This window comes from Carassius gibelio, chromosome B18 (genome assembly GCF_023724105.1).
Source record: "Carassius gibelio isolate Cgi1373 ecotype wild population from Czech Republic chromosome B18, carGib1.2-hapl.c, whole genome shotgun sequence".
In the NCBI taxonomy this organism is placed as follows: domain Eukaryota; kingdom Metazoa; phylum Chordata; class Actinopteri; order Cypriniformes; family Cyprinidae; genus Carassius; species Carassius gibelio.
In genome coordinates, this window is record NC_068413.1 from 11,572,684 (window position 1) to 11,592,363 (window position 19,680).

General features: G+C 37.9%; 1 protein-coding gene across 1 annotated transcript; it reads left to right on the forward strand.

Moving 5' to 3' along the window:
- Nucleotides 1-415: 415 nt before the first annotated feature.
- Nucleotides 416-1,605, forward strand: LOC127976959 (uncharacterized). Its single transcript, XM_052581552.1, has 2 exons — nucleotides 416-550; nucleotides 661-1,605. The coding sequence occupies exon 2, from the start codon at nucleotides 805-807 to the stop codon at nucleotides 1,279-1,281; it is 477 nt and encodes a 158-aa protein (XP_052437512.1). The 5' UTR covers nucleotides 416-550; nucleotides 661-804; the 3' UTR covers nucleotides 1,282-1,605.
- The last annotated feature ends 18,075 nt before the right edge of the window (nucleotides 1,606-19,680 follow it).

Here is a 19,680-nt window from a genome sequence, read left to right on the forward strand (position 1 = left end):
AATATATTAATAATGGTAATATGATCAATAATAATAATTATATTACCATAGTTGTTATTTTTACTACTGTTGTTCCTTAACATAATTTTCCATTTTACATAACTTTATAACTTAACTTTATAACTTAATAATAATTGGACTTGTTATGTTATAACTTATGTTGAAATTAAGAATGAATAAAATAATTATTATTCAACAAACAATACACTATTTTTTTTAATTAATATGGTCAATATTACTATTATCATTGTCACATGTATGTTCTGTGTTTCCGTTCTCCCTGCCTTGTCCCAGTTTTTCTTTGTTGCTTGATTAGTGAATTAGTTTCCACCTGTGTTCATTTATTATCTTATTAGTCCTTCATTTGGTTTTGTATAAATAGCCATGCCTTTCCTCAGTTTGTTTGTCCGGTCTCCTTCGTGTTAAGAGGTTGTTTTATCCTGTTTCTCGATCATGGATTTATTAAAGACAAAGTTCATTTGACTATCCGACTCCGTTGTACACCTTCGAGCACCTTTGCCAGGCAATCTCTGACTGAAGAAAATAAAAAGTAAGACACGCCTTTTCTACCCATTTTTGTTTTCAGTTTTTTTAAGTCTTTTGTTTTCCTGTTCTTCCCCACTGCGATCATGAAAATCGCTGCTTATTTCGCCGCCTTAGCCCGCAGAGATCTTCCCTTTGAGTATGCGGGCTCGCTGTGGCGATGGCTTTGGACAATGCCACACTCAACTCGCTGTTCTGAATTTGGGTTAATTACTATCGCCCCATGGACCTCTCAGACACCAATGGACTTTGCTGGAGGGAATGGATCCTCCAGTGTCTGGAGACCGTCCAGCCCCGATCCAGAACCACCTGGGGCCACTGATGATTCAGGCCCGCCAGTTGGCGCTCCTAAACATGGCCGTGCCTCCGAAGTTCTCGGCTCCTGTCCTCACCCCAGAATCATCTCCAGATATTTCACCTTCATCTCCGCTGGTCCCATCCAGCCCTCCTTCATCTCCTAATTCCCCAAAGTTAACCAGCCTTGCACCACCAAAGCATCCTCCAGTGTCCACTCATTCTAAGTGCCCTCCAGAGCCAGCTCCTCGTAAGTGCCCTCCAGAGACTGCTCCTCCAAGCATTCCCCCAGGATTCCTAGTTTTCCCCAAGAAAGTTTTTTGGGGGAGTGGGGCCATGTACCAGAGGATCCGCCATGGCAACCAGAACTGCCTGCTCTGCCATGGCTCCTGGAGCTCCCTGATCCCGACCAACCCACCTCCCCCAAACCCCGCCTCAGTGTAACAGTTATGTCATGTTTGTTCTGCATTTCCTTTGTTGCGTGATTAGCTAATTAGTTTCCACCTGTGTTCATTTATCTTATTAGTCCATCGTTTGTTTTTTTTATAAATAGCCCTGCTTTTCCTCAGTTTGTTTGTCCTGTCTCCCTCGTTAAGAGGTTTTCTCCTGGTTCTCTCTCCTGGATTTATTAAAACACCCACTCTGTTCATCTGAATACCCACCTCTGTCATACTCCTTCGACCTCCTTCGCCAAGAGACCCCTGACACATTGTTGTGCTTTTAATTATTGTTGTTACTTAATAATTTTATGCAACTCTTGAAAATGTAAAAAAAAGGGGATAAACTTTTAAGTATTGTTTAAAAATTGTATTCTATAACTAATGTTAAGGAATTTAACTAACTAACTTTAACTAAATTAATTTAACCTAACTGAGACTTGTTATAGCACTTATATATCATTGCTCTTTTTGTTGTTTTTGATTGCTTCCACTGTCCTCATCTGTAAGTCGCTTTGGATAAAAGCGTCTGCTAAATGAATAAATGTAATGTAATGAACTTCACTGTGAAGTGTTAAAGAGTAATCTTGGAAAGTCTTTCCCTATTCATCACATTTTATTAGGTTTTCTTGTACTGTACTAAACATCTCTAACAACTTGTCAACCTTAGCATTAACAGCACAAATTATTAAACATTATTACAATGTTTGTCACTCTCCTATTTGTTCCTTGCAGCTCAGAAGTGGCTCTGAGAGGGAGCGAGTGGTATGCATGGTAGGGCGAGCTAAACAGTGGGGCCTCTAATTGAGAGCTCAAGTGAGGAGTCGGTGAGCTGCCTCACTTCATCCGAGTGTTTGTCATTAGACCTCTCCACTGAGAGAAAGTGTGCCCGTGCCGCGCTGTGGCGGGCCGCTCGTGTGTAACCAAGATTTATGCTAATGGGCCTCTGCATATGCTTATTCCACATATCTATATTAAAGTTAATAGACTGTTACATTGCTTCTTAACCCCAGCCTCCATACATGATTACCTTTTCCGATTTCTTTGCAAAACGCCATATAAACACGGGGCAGGGATTTTTGTCAACGTGTCAGTGGGTTTGTTTCCGGTAGCAGCCCAAGGCTCCCATAATTGTGGTTGGGGACTCTGTCATAAATGGCCGCCTAAAGAGCTGGGCAAGCCATCTCTTTAATGCTGTAATGTTCCCCGGCTGTTGAAAAGTCCACTGGATTTATCACGTTGCTCCTGGGAGTCTACGCAGCTTATGCACCAGTATGGCCTGCTTTGGAACATAAACGCTTCAAATAGAAACAAATCCTCATGTTATGGCAATTAGACATTGTTCATCCATTCAAAGTGAAGGAAAAAAATAAATAAAATAATAATAATAAAAAATGCACTATAAAACAATGCCATTCCGAATTTATTCAAAATTATATTTATAATGGCCATCAATAGAGAAAATTTTGCCTGCCAAATAAATAGTGTATCCAGTGCAAAATTGTAAAGCCAGAAGTCTATGGCGCTTTTCCACTGGGTGGTATGACCTGGCTCGGTACGGCTCAGTACAGTATGGCACGGTTCGACTTGGCTCAGTTTGCATTTCCACTGCAGTTTAGTACCATTTTAGATTGTGCGCGATTTTTCACATGTCGTTATTGTTGCGCCGTCTCTACTTTTTTTGTGAAAAACTTTTTCATTCCACGTTGCCCCATCAAGCTTTCGCTGGATCCACTTCTCTGCTATCAAAGAGAGGAACGTCTGTACTTCCTCAGCAGACAACGAAACAAGACACTTTTGGGTTGTTAAAAAAGATGCGCTTGTTCAAAACAGTTGCTTTTGATGCTTCACTGGCTGTGCTGATTTAAATCTAGCAATTCTTTTGTGTTTGTGTCGCAAGTTCGGTGATGAAGGTAGTGACGTTTCTCTCCAGCCAATCCGTGATCAGCAGAGTTTACACATCACGTTTTGGTAACGGTACGGTTCACTTGTAACCTCAACCAAAAGCGTACTAAAAGTACCAGGTACAGTACCCAATGGAACCCCCCCCCCAAAAAAAATTGAACCGTACCGAACCATACCATGTGGAAAAATGCCATAATACTCATCCAGGCCAGGCCATCTCATAAACACAACACATTCTGAAAGTATTAAGAATCTACCATATAGAATTAATAAAATAATAATAAATAATAAATAAAAAACAGTCAATGAACTCATTTGTTCTTAAATTACTGAATTTGTAACAAATGTAAAATAAATAAATGAATAATCAAACAAACAAATAATTTAATCGGTCAATAAATAAATTAACTTTTGCGTTTAGTTTTGTTTCTCCTAACTTTTAAATTGATCTCATCTTCATTCTTCTGACATATAAAGGGAAGATGTGTGAAGGGCACTGAGGCCTACCCCCCTAAAACTGACAAATGAGAGGGAATAAAATATATGAATACCATTTATTTTACTGAATTCTACATTTTTTTATCAATTTTATCAATTTATATAACTATTTAACCACCCACCTGAATCCTCTCTGTAAAAAAAAGCTAAAAGTACACTCAACAACCTATAAGGCTCCATTATTTAATGAATTACTGCTGAAATGATCACTAGTACATGTGCACAGCTGTAATAGTGCAACGCTAATTGCTATAAATAATTGCTGACTTTTGTGAATAATAATACTAATCTATAATAGTCCTAATTTAGATAAAAGTAAGGCTTGTTTGCAATGACTTTTCTTTCTTCTGTAGAACACTTCTTGCAAAGTGAAAAGTCATCGAGGCTTTCCATAATACCACCCTCTCTAGTGAAAAAGCTGTCACTTCTGAATCAGGTGAGAAATATGCTCAAATCAAGCATGGTTAGCAAAAACACGTCTAAACAAATATTTTGATCTCAGAGTACAACAAAGGGATGGATTCTTTCACTGGAGGAAGCGTTATAGTGAATTATGACCACAAGTGATGGTTTTAAGTTAAAACACCTTAATGATGGATTTGTTTCTTACAAACTTGCAGCTTTTCACTTAGCAAGACATTAACTGAAGGACTGGAGTCATGATGATTATTTGTCTATCACTGAGACACTTTTATCAGCTGTTTGGACTCTCATTCTGACGGCTCCCATTCACTGCAAAGGATCCATATGTGAGCAAATCTCTTCATCTGAAGAAACAAACTAATCTACATGTTGGATTGCCTGAGGTTGAGTAGATCTTAAACAAATTTCCATTTTGGATGAACTATTCCTTGAGCCAACATTAACTAATAGGACCAAGTACATATAATGTGGACCTTTAACATTTAATTGTCTGATAAAGTGAGAACTATCCAGCAAGGTAACAAGGAGAACACTAGTGGAAGGACAGCAGGGCACAACACCGGGCAGAGTTTCCTCAACTGTTGAACAAAGCCTCTAGAACAAGTGGTGGAAGCTCCAGGAGCCAATCTCCTTCAGCCTCTCTCCTCCCCCCATTACAATCCACTTTGCCAGGCTCTTGACTTACAAATTGCTGCTTTAGACTTGGTTTCATTGTAACAGCTTTCTTGGGAGAGAGAGAAAAAAAACAAGCACAGAAAGGACACTTATTTCTCGGTGCACTACAGTATCACAGGGCCTCGGCTAACAGTCAGCGTATTGTTCGGGCCTGTCCCTCAGAGACACTGGCCACAGTGCTGTAAATAAGCTCCCTCTCTGTTCACTTCCCTCCCCATCTTTTCTACTCATCTACTTGGCTGGCTTTCAAATAAGAGCCATGAAAAAGTAAAATGCTTAGGATATAAGCACCTCAATAGCTCTGCTTAATTCCTTCTTTAATATGTCAGACGAAAATATCAGGGTTCTTTAGTATGCCAATGAGAGTGCTAAGAGAGAAGTGTTCCCAATGGAGCGAGAACAGGGAGAAGGGTGACTTGATTCGGGTATAAAGCGCTTCTGTGTCCTGTAGGGCTTCTGAGAGCAGTGGAGGGGGGCTGGACCAGAAAGAGAATAGCTGTGTGTGTTAGTGTGTAAGTGTGTGTTCTCTGGGAGCTTTACTCCACCGTCTTCGGCAGACATAGACACTTGTGCACAAAGATGCACAAACTTGTCAAGACTTTAAAAATGGCCATGTTCATCTCATGGAAATTCAAGGTTGAGTCATTGAAACAACTGAAAACCACTAACAATTTGGAATGTCAGAGACCTCCACCTGTTGTAAAAACATGGCTTTATGAATTCTGATTTAATTGAAAATGGTACAAGCAGCTGAAGTGCTACTACATTCAATTGCTGAAAAATGTGATGAGTGCTAATATATTGACTTAATATGCATGTGTATGTGTTATATACTCCATTTAAGCACGTTGTTTCCATAATTGTTCTATAAATTACATTTTCCACTACATTGGCTTCAGATGGATAATTAATTTCTGACTTTATCCTTTTTTAATTTCCATTCTCATGCAGAGATTGCTGAATACCACACTGTTCTGCTGTCTATCACAATATCAGTCCACCTCAGCTAAAGACGCTGGAGAGTTTGCCCCGACCTCTTCGATCCAAGTCTTAAAAACAAATTGCATTATTTTAGATGACGCTCGACATGTCCGGTATCAGCCATGCAGTGTACCTGACTGCAAAGTACCATGGGATTCGTGGTCATCAACTTGACTATTAGTTTTGGGCTCAAACAGTTCCACAACTGTCAATTTGCAGTTGTATATTGCTTGCAAAACAGGAAGACACATCTTTGTGATCTTCCATCAGTGAGGGCATGCATTCTTTTTTTTTAACAGTCAGTCAAGAAAAAAAAAATAGAATTAGTGTTTTTCAGGATTTAATGACCACTGGATTCACAAACAAACAATTAAAAACTAGAACATTTTGTAGACATTTTAAATTAAAAATTTCAATTTGTCTAAACGAGAGTTTTGCGGATTATTCAGAATTAAACTGCGAAATCCCTATTCAGTTTGAATTGACGCAGCAAACACAATGTTGAATTGCAATTCAAATTTGAATTTAAAGAAGCATAATTAAATTTATCCAGAATTTTAACAATAATTAATTTAATCTAAATAGGATTGTTAGTCAAGACAAAGTTAAAAGAGGACAACTATAAAAATAAATACAATTAATTAATTATTTAAAAGAAATACAATTTAAAAGACGTTTAAAGAGGTTTTATAGGCTTCAGAGTGAGACCAATCTCAAATTACATTTCAACTTCCTTTGGGGCGTGGCCTAATCAATTAAAATTCTAACTAGGCTGCTTTTATTTGATCAAAAATATAGTAAAAACATTAATACTGTGAAATATTATTACAATTTAAAATAACAATTATACCTGTGATGCCAAAGCTGTTTTTTATTTTCTTTTTTTTTTTTTAATAGCCGTTACTTCTTATAGTCTTCACTGTCACATGTCATTCAGATTTTAATATGCAGATTTGGTGATCAAATAAAATTTCTTATTCAAAGGGCTATGCTGCTTAATTTTTAATTATTTATTTATTTTTATTTTATTTATTTATTTATTTTATTTTTTGTGGAAACCATTAAACATTTTATTTCAGGATTCTCTGGTAGTAATAATCTCTGAACCCAAATTTTAGAACTGTAGTTCATTTTACATAAACTGGCCCTTTCAAGACACACAAAAACAAAACAGTTCCTAGTTGGTGTCTTTATATGTCAGCAAGTTTCTCCCTGAAGTGGGCAGTTCTTGTGGAACAGACCTGATGTTGTTTAGTAAAGGTCTGACAATGCAAGACTAGCAATTTACATGAGAGATTTAATATATATATATATATATATATATATATATATATATATATATATATATATATATTTAAATAAATATACATAAAAATTCAAATAAATCAAGACAGAGACACACACAGAGAGACAGTCAAAAGTCTCTACAGCTCCCTCTAAAGGGTTAATGACTGGTTGGAGCTTCTCCTTAGCGTCGCTCCATCCAGATGAAGCGCGACTGCTGCATTATCATTTCACAAGGCAAAAACAGACGGCGACATATGCCCAGAACCGTCCTTTAGTTTTGGACTCAAAAATATTCATCAAAAAGGGCCTGGTCTCCCATGAGCTTGCTGCCATATGCCAGCAGAAAATGTCACCAGTGAAAGACATATTAATTCACCAGTTTCAGAACTCCATTTGATATTCATGCATCCCAAGTATTCTGACCCAGATTCACTCCTGTGGTGTTAGATCCTGTTCGGCACAGAATAAAAGACAGCTGTTATCATGCCCTGCCTTCTTGGTGCGTGTGCCTCGCACCAGCATGTGTGTACCTGTGTGGGTCTTTAATGGATGCATTGGGGTGCATTTTCATGTCACAAATAATGAAATCAAGTTAATACAAATAATAAGCTTCCTTATAGCTTGACAAATCTACATTTATAGAACTAAGCAAGCAGCCAGGAAAGCATATGCACTCATTTTGGCCTAAACGCGATCGATCCAATCTGGACTCAGAACTGAGCTTTATTTCACAGTGTCTGTACAAGCAAGTGCAAGTCCTAGTACAAGTGTTAAATTAACCGAAACACAGTACATCATAATCCAAAAGATCAAATCTGTATTTCCTTTTGACAGGTAAGTGTATAATGTTTTACTATTAATAACAAGCAATGATACATTTGCCATTTAAAGATTGTAATAATGGTACATGATTTTTTTTTTTTTTTTTACAATCTAGTCCACTTCACAAAGATAAACTACACAGTTCATTTGTGTTAATTGTAACCATAGCTATACAACTCACACATTTTTTAAACTTAGAATTGCGAGTTTAAGAAGTCCACAAAGTCACTGGAGTATATTTGTTGCGATAGCCAAAATTACATTGTATGGGTCATAATTATTGATTTACCAAAAAACATAAGGACATTAAGTAAATATCATGTTCCATGGAAATATTTTGTAAATTTTTTACTGTAAATATATAAAAACTTAACTTTTGATTAGTAATATGCATTGCTAAGAACTTTGAATAGAGAACTTTTGCCGATTTTTATTTTTTGCACCCTCAAATTCCAGATTTTCAAATAGTTGTATCATAACAAGCCATACAATCCATAAATGAAAGCTTATTCAGCTATTAGATGATATATAAATCTCAATTTAGAAAAACTGCCCCTTATGAATGGTTTTGTGGTCCAGGGTCACATATAAAAAAAAAAAAATAATTATCAGCCATGTCTGATATAATATTTGTTAATAAGAAAATCACATCTAAAAAAAATCTCACACTTACTTAGCTACCCAAATGGGGGGCATTCCAAAGATTTACTGTAAACAAATAAAAAAAGAGAGAAAAAAAGAAAAGAAAAAAATGGTGTATACTGTTAAAAGAAAAACATCTATACAACACAATCTAACAAACGGATTTATTCAGGAGAGCTGATTCAAAAGAGCAATTAATTTAACAATACAGCATTGCTTGTTCTGATTCCTAAGCATACATTAGGAAAAATATAAATGCAACATGATTGCACAAATATCAGGAGAAATAAAACAAATTAAAGAAAAATGTAAAACATAGCGCTATGACTCAATACAGAGGAATGTAGTAGAACTAACAGCTTTGCAACTGAAAACCATTTAAAAACTAGTGAAGCTAACAGTTTACTACTGGGGAATGCTGTTAAACTAATAGCTCCGCCATTTGCTACTCCCCAAAATTGCCATGCTGCTTTTTTTTCTTGAGCCTTTGTTTTATGTTTTTAGTGTCAGTGTACTGTAATGGCAGGCATTGAGAAAACAGCTCCAAAATCCCTTCCACAGGATTAGCCGGAGTTCCTAGGAGGGACGCATCCTGGATGAGAGAGTACACGCAGGTTATTCATCCCATTTCAAACAGCACTGGCAGGAGCTGAGCAAATAATGCTGTTTGTTACAAAGTGCTGCTAACAGGCAGGACTGAAAACCTCTCGAATCAAAGGAAGCAGATAACGTCCTTCAGACAGCCGGGGTTTCGAGGGTTAGATTCAGTTCAGTGACTTTTTATCGCATGAAAAAATATCTCTATTCATCGGCTCGCTTCATTTTTCCCTTAGCTGCGCGTAACATAAAAATGTTCTGAATCAATCTCTGAATGACTCTGCTCCCCACCATGCCCACACACACAAAAAAAGGGTCTTGTTTTGGGTGTCAGTAGGCTCATTGAGATTTCAGAGGGCCACCAGCTTCGCAAGGCCAAAGGGTCCTCCACAATCGACTTCATTAATCTAGCATTTCCGCAACCCAGTCATGAGTTGGCGTTATATGAACCTGCCTTTCAAAACCGAGGCGCAGTGAAAGCGGCTTGACCTAACACCCGGCTGAACTCTGCCTGAGCCAAATCCCAAAGTTCACCCACACAACAAAAAAAGCTCTCTCTTTCTTTCCCCATGTAAAAACACAGATCACCCCGTGAACCTGAGAGAGAGATGAGAACAAGAGAACGAGAGACAGCGAGCTCCGGAAGACTGTTGTCGGAGTGTCATACGACACCTGCCACTGTGTTCGCTACCTTTCTCACCTCACCTGCTGGGGCCGCATGCTTTGTGCTTGGCTTTCGCTAGCTTTCATACATAGTGCTTTCCGACTGGGAGAAATCCAACTGATCTCCAATAGAGGGATTAGAGTGTGCTGCCAAGTCATTACGTCATGTTTCGCCTGGTAAAAAGAGAGATCACAGTGACCTGCCAGAATGTGTCAAAGCATTTTTCACTGCACTCCAGGGGAAAACTAAATGCATTTGCACAAACGGCAGATATTACAAGTCTCAGATGCATATTTGTTTACCATACCTTTGATGAAGAGGCAACGACTGTGAACTTCAACAGTTCACTTCATCAACAAGGGCAACAGCAGGACAAGGGTCGGCATACTTCAAAAGAAGATTTAAGAGAACATGCAAACAGGCTAGAAATACTTGCCAGCTCTCGTCTGACTGATTTCAGTTAGTTAAATGCGTTATGATGTAAGGGACAGTCAGGGTCATGCCCAGGCAGCAATACAGCATCTTTTTCTTGCTAAATAATTCAACTGAAATGGAAGTGCTACAACCAGTTGCTCTGCTACTTATGCATTATTCAAGCAATTCTCATCTGCAATGTCCAAATATGTGACAAAACACATTTTATTTGTTGAATGTTTTTGAAAAAAACTATTCTCTTACCGAGGCCTGATATAATGTTTTTGCAAAAATACAGTTAAAAGGTGTATTATTGTGAAATATTATTGAGATTATAAATAAAGAAATAATATTGTGAACATAATGTATTCCTTTCCGTGGCAAAGCTAGCAGCCATCATTCCAGCCTAAAATCCTGATGTGGTGCTCAAGAAACATTTTTGGTCACACTTGATTTTAACGTTCAATTAACTAACTATTAACTAAGACTTTTGCCTCAGCGAACCCATAACAGAGCTGGGTAGATTACTTAAAAAAAAAAAAGTTGTCTGTTACTGATTACAAACATTTTAGTTTGTAAAATAAACCATTATATTACACATTTCATGTTCGGTAATATGATCGGTCTAATTGTAGATTGCTTTTGACCAAACCTGTTTATCACATTGATTTGAATAGTATAATACTTTTCCATGTTGATTAAAAATACAAACTGTAAGAAAATATATTCCATTAATTCCATTAAGTTATTAACAACATAAAGTGGATTAAATATTACATTACATCAAGGTTTCCCAAACCATGGTTTATGAAGGATCTGCAGGGAATTCATAAGATCAATGCAAAGCTAATAAGTAATTAAACAATAAAAATGCTAAATTAAAAATCAATTTGTGCATTTTAATGTGTTTGAAAGATAAGTATTTCAAAGAGAGAAATACATGGATAAATAACCTAAATCAAATAAAAATCAATGTGTTCATCAGTAGTTGATGCAATGTTGAAATGCTTATTAAACCTGAGATTATTTTTGTAAACATCAAATACTGTGTAGCCACTTGACGAATGTCCACAGATGTGGAAGACTATTTTAGAAAAGAACCTTTAAAAGATGAAAAATGGAGAATCATTGCTAGCGTGTGAATATGTAATTATAAGTATTTTAAAATGTAAAAAATGTACTTAACTTTTGGACTCTGACTACGCAATCCACATTACATGTAATCAGTTACTACCCAGCTCTGACTCCTAATTACTATTTAGTAATATAAAAATATAGTTAGTAAGGTAGCTATTGGGTAAGATCAGGGATACAGAATATGGTCACTCAGAATATGTGCTTTATAATTACTAATAAATCACCAATATGCTAATCATTTGCATGCTAATAGTGAGAATTGGTCCCTAAACTAAAGTGTTACCACATTTCTTATTATTATCAATGTGGAAAACAGTTGTGCTGCAATATCTTGTTAAAATTGTGATACATGTTATTTCCTTCAAAATTCTTTGATAAATCGCTTTGAAAAACAGATCGGATGGATGGATGGATGGATGGACGGACGGACGGACAGATAGATAGATAGATAGATAGATAGATAGATAGATAGATAGATAGATAGATAGATAGATAGATATATAGATAGATAGATATCAAGTATGCAGTTAGCCACATTGTTATTTGTGTTCTGTTATTCGGATTCTGATTTAGCTGTATCACTTTGCTGAATTTCACCTCACTATCCCTTCTTTCTCACCGATGCTTTCCTTTTTGCCACAGTGCTACACTTTGAGCCTGTTTAACCCTGTTCCATCTGGCGAAGCATTAGCACAAGCAATCACATCAGCCCAAACATACTGTAGTCAAGAGATCCCTCATAAATATTGTGTTTTCCCCTGGCGACTAGTTCAGATAGTGTCACACTCTAATCAACCCACGGTTTCATGTCTGAACCAGAGAAAGGAACCGACCGCCGTAAGAGGTGCACGGTGGAAATGGCCACGTCTCATCTAGAGCTCCGAGGCCAAATATTACTACATCACACCACAGGACACTTGTCTCTTCATACATCCCTCCCCTGAGAGGATTTTACACTCCAGCTAACAGCATGATTTGGAGGGATACCAAGCGCTCGACCTCAGGGTTACTGAACTCTACAACCGAGCAGGATAAGTATTCTCAGTTAAAAGAAAGAGAAAAAGTGAGGGAGAGACAGAGAGACAAAGACCCTCTCTCTCCATCAAACACATAATCACGCAAACCCTAATCTCTGTCATCTAAAGAGGATGATCTTATTTCAAGACCTATCTGAGAAACTATAGTATTTTAATGCAACTTGTGTGGTCTCGAGGACTTAAATATCTCCTCGCCACAAATTTGTAACAGAGGATGTGGACGATCAAGTGTCTTCTGATGTGCGGGCTGACATCCAAACAAACCGAAGACTATGCCTTTTAAGGTCATATGTTTAAATGACATCCCATACCCTAGTAAAATAAAGCAATCTTCATTTCGGGAAGACTACATTGCATTAATCTGGGATTCCCCATTTTCCACTTTAATATCGCTTGTGTCTGAACTGGGCCGAAGGCCATTGTAATCTCACAAATGACCAGAACACACCTCTTAGTCAGCAAATTGCATTGTTTTCACCCCTCTTCCTGCACGATTTTTCGAAAGAGGTGTGAAAAGATCATTTAGTGCCTCAGAGGGGAGGCTTCCTCCAATATCCCCGTAACAACGCGCTCCGCCTGGCCGATTGTTCTTTGCGTGATCATATAAAAAGATTCGGGAAGTGTCACTGCTTTTTATATTGTTGTTGTTGTTGTGTTTTTCCTTTGCTGAACAATGGGCTTCCAGGACAGAGTCCCCTAACGGGCTGCCAGATCCCCGCTTACCGGGTCTCCAACTCCCATCCCGCCTTTGCTATCTTTCTCTCCCCATCTGGCCCAGGCCCACTTCCCCAACCGGGATCCATTGTGTGATCCTAAGCAGCACGCGCAGGGCCGATGCTAGCCCAAACATATTCACTTCACTCTCTGGAGGACTGCCAATGGACTCACCTAGAGGTGAAGTATGTGACATTATGGATTAATTATAAAGACGTTTTGGAAAGCCAAACTAGTTGGTTCGGGTAAAAAAAAAAAAAAAAAAAAAAAAAAAAAAATTAATAATAATAAAATTATGCTGACTCCAAAGAAGGGGCACAAAGGTTTATTACTCTCACAGGCAAATTATGTCAATGCATTGGGTGTTTTTTTGCACTTATGGTTTTGTAATTAACTTTGCTACAGTTGTGTTGTTCATTTCAAAATGAAATAAATGGATGTTCACTTTTAAAAATAAAAGTTCTTTATTGGCATATGGGGTTCCATGAAGAATCTTTAAAGGGATTGTTCACCCAAAAATGAAAATTATATTATTTATTTCTCATTAATTGCATGTGTTGTGATACTCTCCAAAATGGTGCCCCAGGGTGGCATGGAGCAGAAGAATTGTTGAATAAAGTTTAGTTTTCTTTGCACACAAAAATTATTCTCACAGCTTCATAAGATTACAGTTGAACAGCTGACGTCACATGGAATATTTTAATGATGTCCTTACTACCTTTCTGTGCCTTGATCGTGGTAGGACCCTTGCTGTTTATGGAGGGTCAGAAAGTCTTAAATTGTGTTCCTACGATGAACAAAGGTCTTATGGGTTTGGAACAAAATGAGACTGAGTAATTAATCATTTTTGGGTGAACTATCCCCTTTAACATACATGGAAGGAACTTTCCATACCCCAAAAGGTTCTTTATATTGGAAAAGGGTTTTTAAAGTGTTCTCCATACTAACAAAATAAAGGGTTCGTTATTGATTATGATGGTCTCATGAAGATCCTTTAGCATTACTGGATCCTTTTAGTTGCACAAAAGGCTATTTATAGTGGGAAAATGTTCTTTAAATTATTAAAATGTTCTTCACACTAAGAAACAATGGATCTTTTAAGTAATCACTGAAAGGTTGTTTGAAGAACCCAAAATGGTTCTTCAAAGGCATCATTGTAAAAATCCTCCTTTGGAACCTGTAATTTTCAAGTGTGTACTGCATACAAATTCTCTTGTCATTATTGAACCTGCTGCATTTTATTACAAGTGTGCATGTGTGCGTGTGTGACCTCTCACACCTCTTTGTATGCGTCCCTGGCTTTGTCTCTTTGGTGAACTGCCGTGTGTGCATTTGTCACCCCCGCAGGAAGGAGGCCTGGAGTGTGTGTGCTGCGGACACACCCCCTCTGGCCGAGGGAAGTGTTCCTGTTCGGCGGCCTCTTTGTGGCACGCTAATCGAGCTTTCCTGTCAGCCGGCAGAGTTGTCCCTATGCACATTAAACTACGTGAGACGTGTGGACTCCACCACTCCTCCGGGAAGTTCTGGGATCAGCAGATAACAGTACTGCTCCCACCTCTGACATGCCGCCACTGGGCGGCCTCCTTCTCTCTCTCTCTCTCTCTCTCTCTCTGTTCCCCTCCGATCTATGTGTTCTGAGTCTCTCTCTACCTTTTTGTGACCTTCACAAGCTCTTGCTCTATCTTTCGGTGTGCTTCTTTATTCTCGCGCTCTTGCAATTTCAATTGTCTTTCTACTGTAGGCCATGTCAAAGCAATGCCCCCCTCCAGTACTCTATGCAGGGGTCATTGTAACCTCACAGTTTAGCCTCTCTGTCATTTTGCCCACACATACTGTTGAAGCATTGATTTTTGGATGGCATGCTCCATAAGCTTTTAATGAGCTTTGCTTGCTGGGCTTTGTGAAGGGAAGCACATTGTCACACATTATCACCACATGCAGGAAAGCACAAGAGGTAAGTGCAATGCAATCCAAACCAAAGCACTTAGCTAAACTAAAATAATAATAATAGTAATTATGATGATTATTATTATTATTATTATTATTATTATTATTATATTCGGATAACTAATATGCTTATAAACACATAAAGAAACAATTCCATCAAAACTTTTCAGTCAGTTATGCTCCAGATTCATATACACTTGCATAAGTAAGCAAAAATTTGCATAAAATTGCATCTTAGTGCTGAATCCTCAAAGTTAATTTATTTTCTTAGAATTTACTATAAATAAATAAATCCCTTATTATTTGTTATATACACAGTCAGGGTATGATTAATTGTGTAAATTCACATTATTTTTAAAACAATTCATTTTAACAAATCAAATAAAATACGCAATAATTATAAATAAAAAATGGCAGTCAAACTCAGAAAAGGAAGGAAGGATTCTCCATTTTTCGGCCCACATGCCTCGCTCACCACCAGGGCTGGATTATAGGGTGTTATGTCCATGACAGATCTACACACCTTCCACACACGAGTCTTTTAGTTCGACATCTCCATGTCTTCTGTGGAGTGCGAGACCAATGATTAGAAGAGACTACACATACTCCCCCTGGAGCGACTGAATCACCTCCACAGCCTGTCCTGTATGGCTCTATTCCAATCTAATCGGATTGCTGTACTGTCCGTGAAAAGTGGCCTCCGAGGACCCCCCATTCTCATACTCAAAGTCTTTTTTAAAGCATCTCAACGGACACTTCTTTTTATCCCTTTAAATATTAGGGTTATTTGAGCGTTCAAAGATTTGTCAGGAGGGATTCTTCAAGGACTTCGTGCAATCATGAAGGCTTTATATGAGGATGAATATGAAAAAAAAATACAATCCTATAAATTGCTCCCACAGACATTTGTCTCCTGTTTAAGTGCCTCTGTTCATACGGCGGCTGAGGAAAAAAGAACATTTTATATTCAAGTCTATTCATTGAGTTGCAGAGTGAAGTAAAAGCAGCATTGTTTGCGCTCCTTTTCCAATGATGTGTGGTCCATAGAAGACGGCTTTGTTTCCTGTTATAAAAGATTTGCTGATTGGATACAGTCTAGAGTATCCAGCATTGTTCCAATGAGAATTTTTGAGTGCATTCTGTATATATCAGCTCGCCATAAACAGCCAAAGATGCTGCTGATGGAGGCCACTATCAAAAGACTCGCCTTTTTCTCCAGCACATTTTTTCAGCGCCGTTCAAAGCAGGTCATCTTCCTGTCTCTGAGGATCATTATATTTCTCTCCCTCTCACCACCCACCTTTATAAATGTCAGACAGGAATACATTTTATTTGAACTGATATCGCTCCTTGAAAAGGTACCGCAAAAGTTTTTCACCATTGAGTCAGCTTCCACTAATATGATTTGTCGGGCAAATTGTGTCATTAATCTGTTTCTTTTTGACAGCGTGAGTGAGGGGTGGTGGAAATAAGGACCCCAAGAGCAGAAAGGCCCTCTTTCTGTCGTCGGAGAGAGGTCGGTTTGGCAGCACTCTTCCTTTAAGGTAAACATTTATTACTTCAGGGCTGCCCGGCGAGCTGGAGGCAGTCACTTCACAGGGCTGTAAATGTCATCTTCCCTTTGACATGTGGCTGACAAATGAGTCCAAGCTCCAGCGGCCTGGGAGATCTATCAGCCTTCTTCTTCTCCTTGGCTGGAAGCTTAAAGTTATCAGAGCTGCAGAAAGAGCTCCACAGGCCCAAGATCAGCTGCTGACCGGAGGGCGTTGCATTACCTCATGGTGAATGCGTCTCGACGTGCAGACAGGTGAGAGAGGTCGGTCATCTGCCTGCAGCATGTTTTCTTGAGTGCAGTGTGAGAAATGTTCACATAAGCAAATCAATTTGAGGGGCCAAAAATGCACTCAATCACACACACATACACATTAAATGAATAAACACACATATTAACTATGCCATTCAAAAGTTTGGAGTTGGTAAGTATGGTAAGTGGAGTTGGTAAGGCGGTATGTTTTGGAGAATTCTCACTGTATTAAGCTTGTATTATTTGATTTAAAAAAATATTTCAATGAAACTTTCGCATTATTAGTTATTGAGGTAGTTGTTAAGTTTAGGTATTGGGTAGGATTAGGGATGTAGAAAATATGGTTATACAGAATATGTGGAATGTGTGAACAAGCAACTAGTTACAGTTATAGTAAGAAGTGGTCCCTACACTTATAATGTTACCAAATAATGAGAAATGTATGCAAACTTTTCAATTCAACTTCTTACTCAAATTGTTCTGTTGTTCATATAATTTGCAATCTAAAAAAAAACAAATATCTGTTAAATTAGAAAAATGCAAATTAGAAAAAGCGTGCCTCAGACTTTTGGACCAACTTTATATTTATTTGATTTGTCATCTAGCTGAAGATAGAAACTGAGCCTGTCTTTGTGTCAGTTGTCACCACGCAGTTCTTCACTTTGTGATTGAGCTTGGCTGTGTAATGTTAAGTGATCTTGAGGCCAGGTTGATGTCTACTGTGCATTTTTAATCTTCGTTTATTTTTGTTTTTCTTACACACATTGACAGCTGTCCTTTCGCACACTGTCAACTTATCATCCAGCGATTTTGTTTGCTTTTGACTTTGTTTATATCAATGTCAGCTTGAGGTGAAATCCTTGACCATCCAATCAGGTGATTGATAGCCCTTGAAAGAATTAGCAGGTGTGTAATTGTCCCGGTCATCACTTCCTTTGTTGTCAACGTTACTGTTTTTGGAAGAGGTGTTTAGACTCGCTCGAGGTTGAGTCTGGGAAATTTGCGGCGGTATAATGGGGTGGCACCTCGCAGCTTGCTGTGGGTTCTGACCCGGACCAGAACACAAGCCGTCAGCTCGAGCAGAGGCACTCCAGCAACTGTCTTTCAGCGCCATTAATCAGACTCACAGAGGACCGCCTTCCCACCAGATGGGGAAGCTCTCCAAAACCCAAGAAAAATAAGCAGACTAATTAATTCTTATTGGCACAGGGCAATTAGATGGAGGGTTGGCAAGAGAGAAAGAGAGGGGAAAAAATATGATGTCACCTTTAGTTGGGCACCAAACTTGCAATAAATGAGTGTGTCAGAGTTTGGGTTGCTTAGGGGACGTTTTTCACGTTCTGTATGGGGATATGATGGGACGAGAGAGAGGAAAACACTACAGATAGAGGTTAATGAATGATAAAGAGGCTGTTGCACTAAGGGATCAAGACTTTGACATTCTGAGTTCAGCAATTAAAAATACATTGCTTCACAGACAGCTTTCCTACCTAGAATCAAAGAATACTGCTTTTTAACTCTGCAATCATATTTTTGACCAATAACGTTAACCAATAAATTAACGATATTAAACTTCTATTGGATTTAGTCTAAATAAATAATGAAATAAAAATAAAACACTAAAAGCTAAAAGATTAATGCTACAGATTATTGCCATAGAAATGAAAAATTTGTCTTGCACAGATTAAAACCCCAACAATTTCAAAAAACATAAATGTCGCACCAGCAACACAAACATACCGTAGGTAGAGAGTAACCACTAATTCAATATGAAGAAATAATTGAATTTGACTAAGACCATAATCTAAAGTCTTGCAAGCAGTGTTACCCTTTAGGGAACAAACCTGGCTTACAGCGATCAAAGATACTTTGGTAACAAATTTAAATTAATTATCTAGACTGCTGCTACTATGTTTACCTGCTAAAACCAAAATATCTAGTGCAAACCAGAATGAAACCTTTACTTAAAAGAATAGTTCACCCGAAAAACAGAAATAGTCTTTATTTGTTGATTATTGTAATGTTTTTTTTATTAGCTGTTTGGTCTCTCATTCTGACTGCACCCATTCACTGCAGAGGATCCATTGGTGATTCAGTCAAGTAATGCTATATTTCTCCAAAACTATTAGCCCATTAGAAGTTTTGCAATCTATTAGTCCAAACATCTCAAAACATTGTTTAATAGAAGGTAATGTAATTCCATATATTTAGATTAATTACTAAAGCAACTAGGGGGAAAACAGAGAGAACTTGTGTGCTTTTCATATAGCACTACATTAACAACCTCTCCGTTTAGTGCTCCGGTTAGGCAATGTGAACTGGCTTATCTGATGAGGTAGATTTCAATCATTAAGATGTACCATTAGCAAGAACTCTATGCTTTATTACAGTAATGTTAATGTTATATTTGCATTCATCCCTTAGGACTTGCTTTGTGCACTTGGTTTTGTCCTAAACAGAGAAATTTTGCTTTTGGACAGAGTCATTAAAGGAAGAAATTACATTTGCATCCTGTGTAATCAATAAGAAAACTCGAGGGACTGCACAGCTCATTCCTTTCAGCATTGTGGAGATTCATACTAATTAGCAGCATGTAGGCTACTCCTCATATTTCCATATTGTTAGCAATGCACTTTTTATTTCTATTTATTCATTCAATTATTTATTTATTTGAAATTCATTAGTTCATAAACACATTATGGTGCTGACATGATCATTTTAGAACCTATTGTGGTTTTAAACACGCATGAGCCTCCGAAAGCAATTAAAAAAGGTTTTACATTACAAATTTGGTCAGTTTCTGTGTCAAAATAAGTTTAATGACGATAAACTGTATTTTATACAGTGTATTTGAGCTGT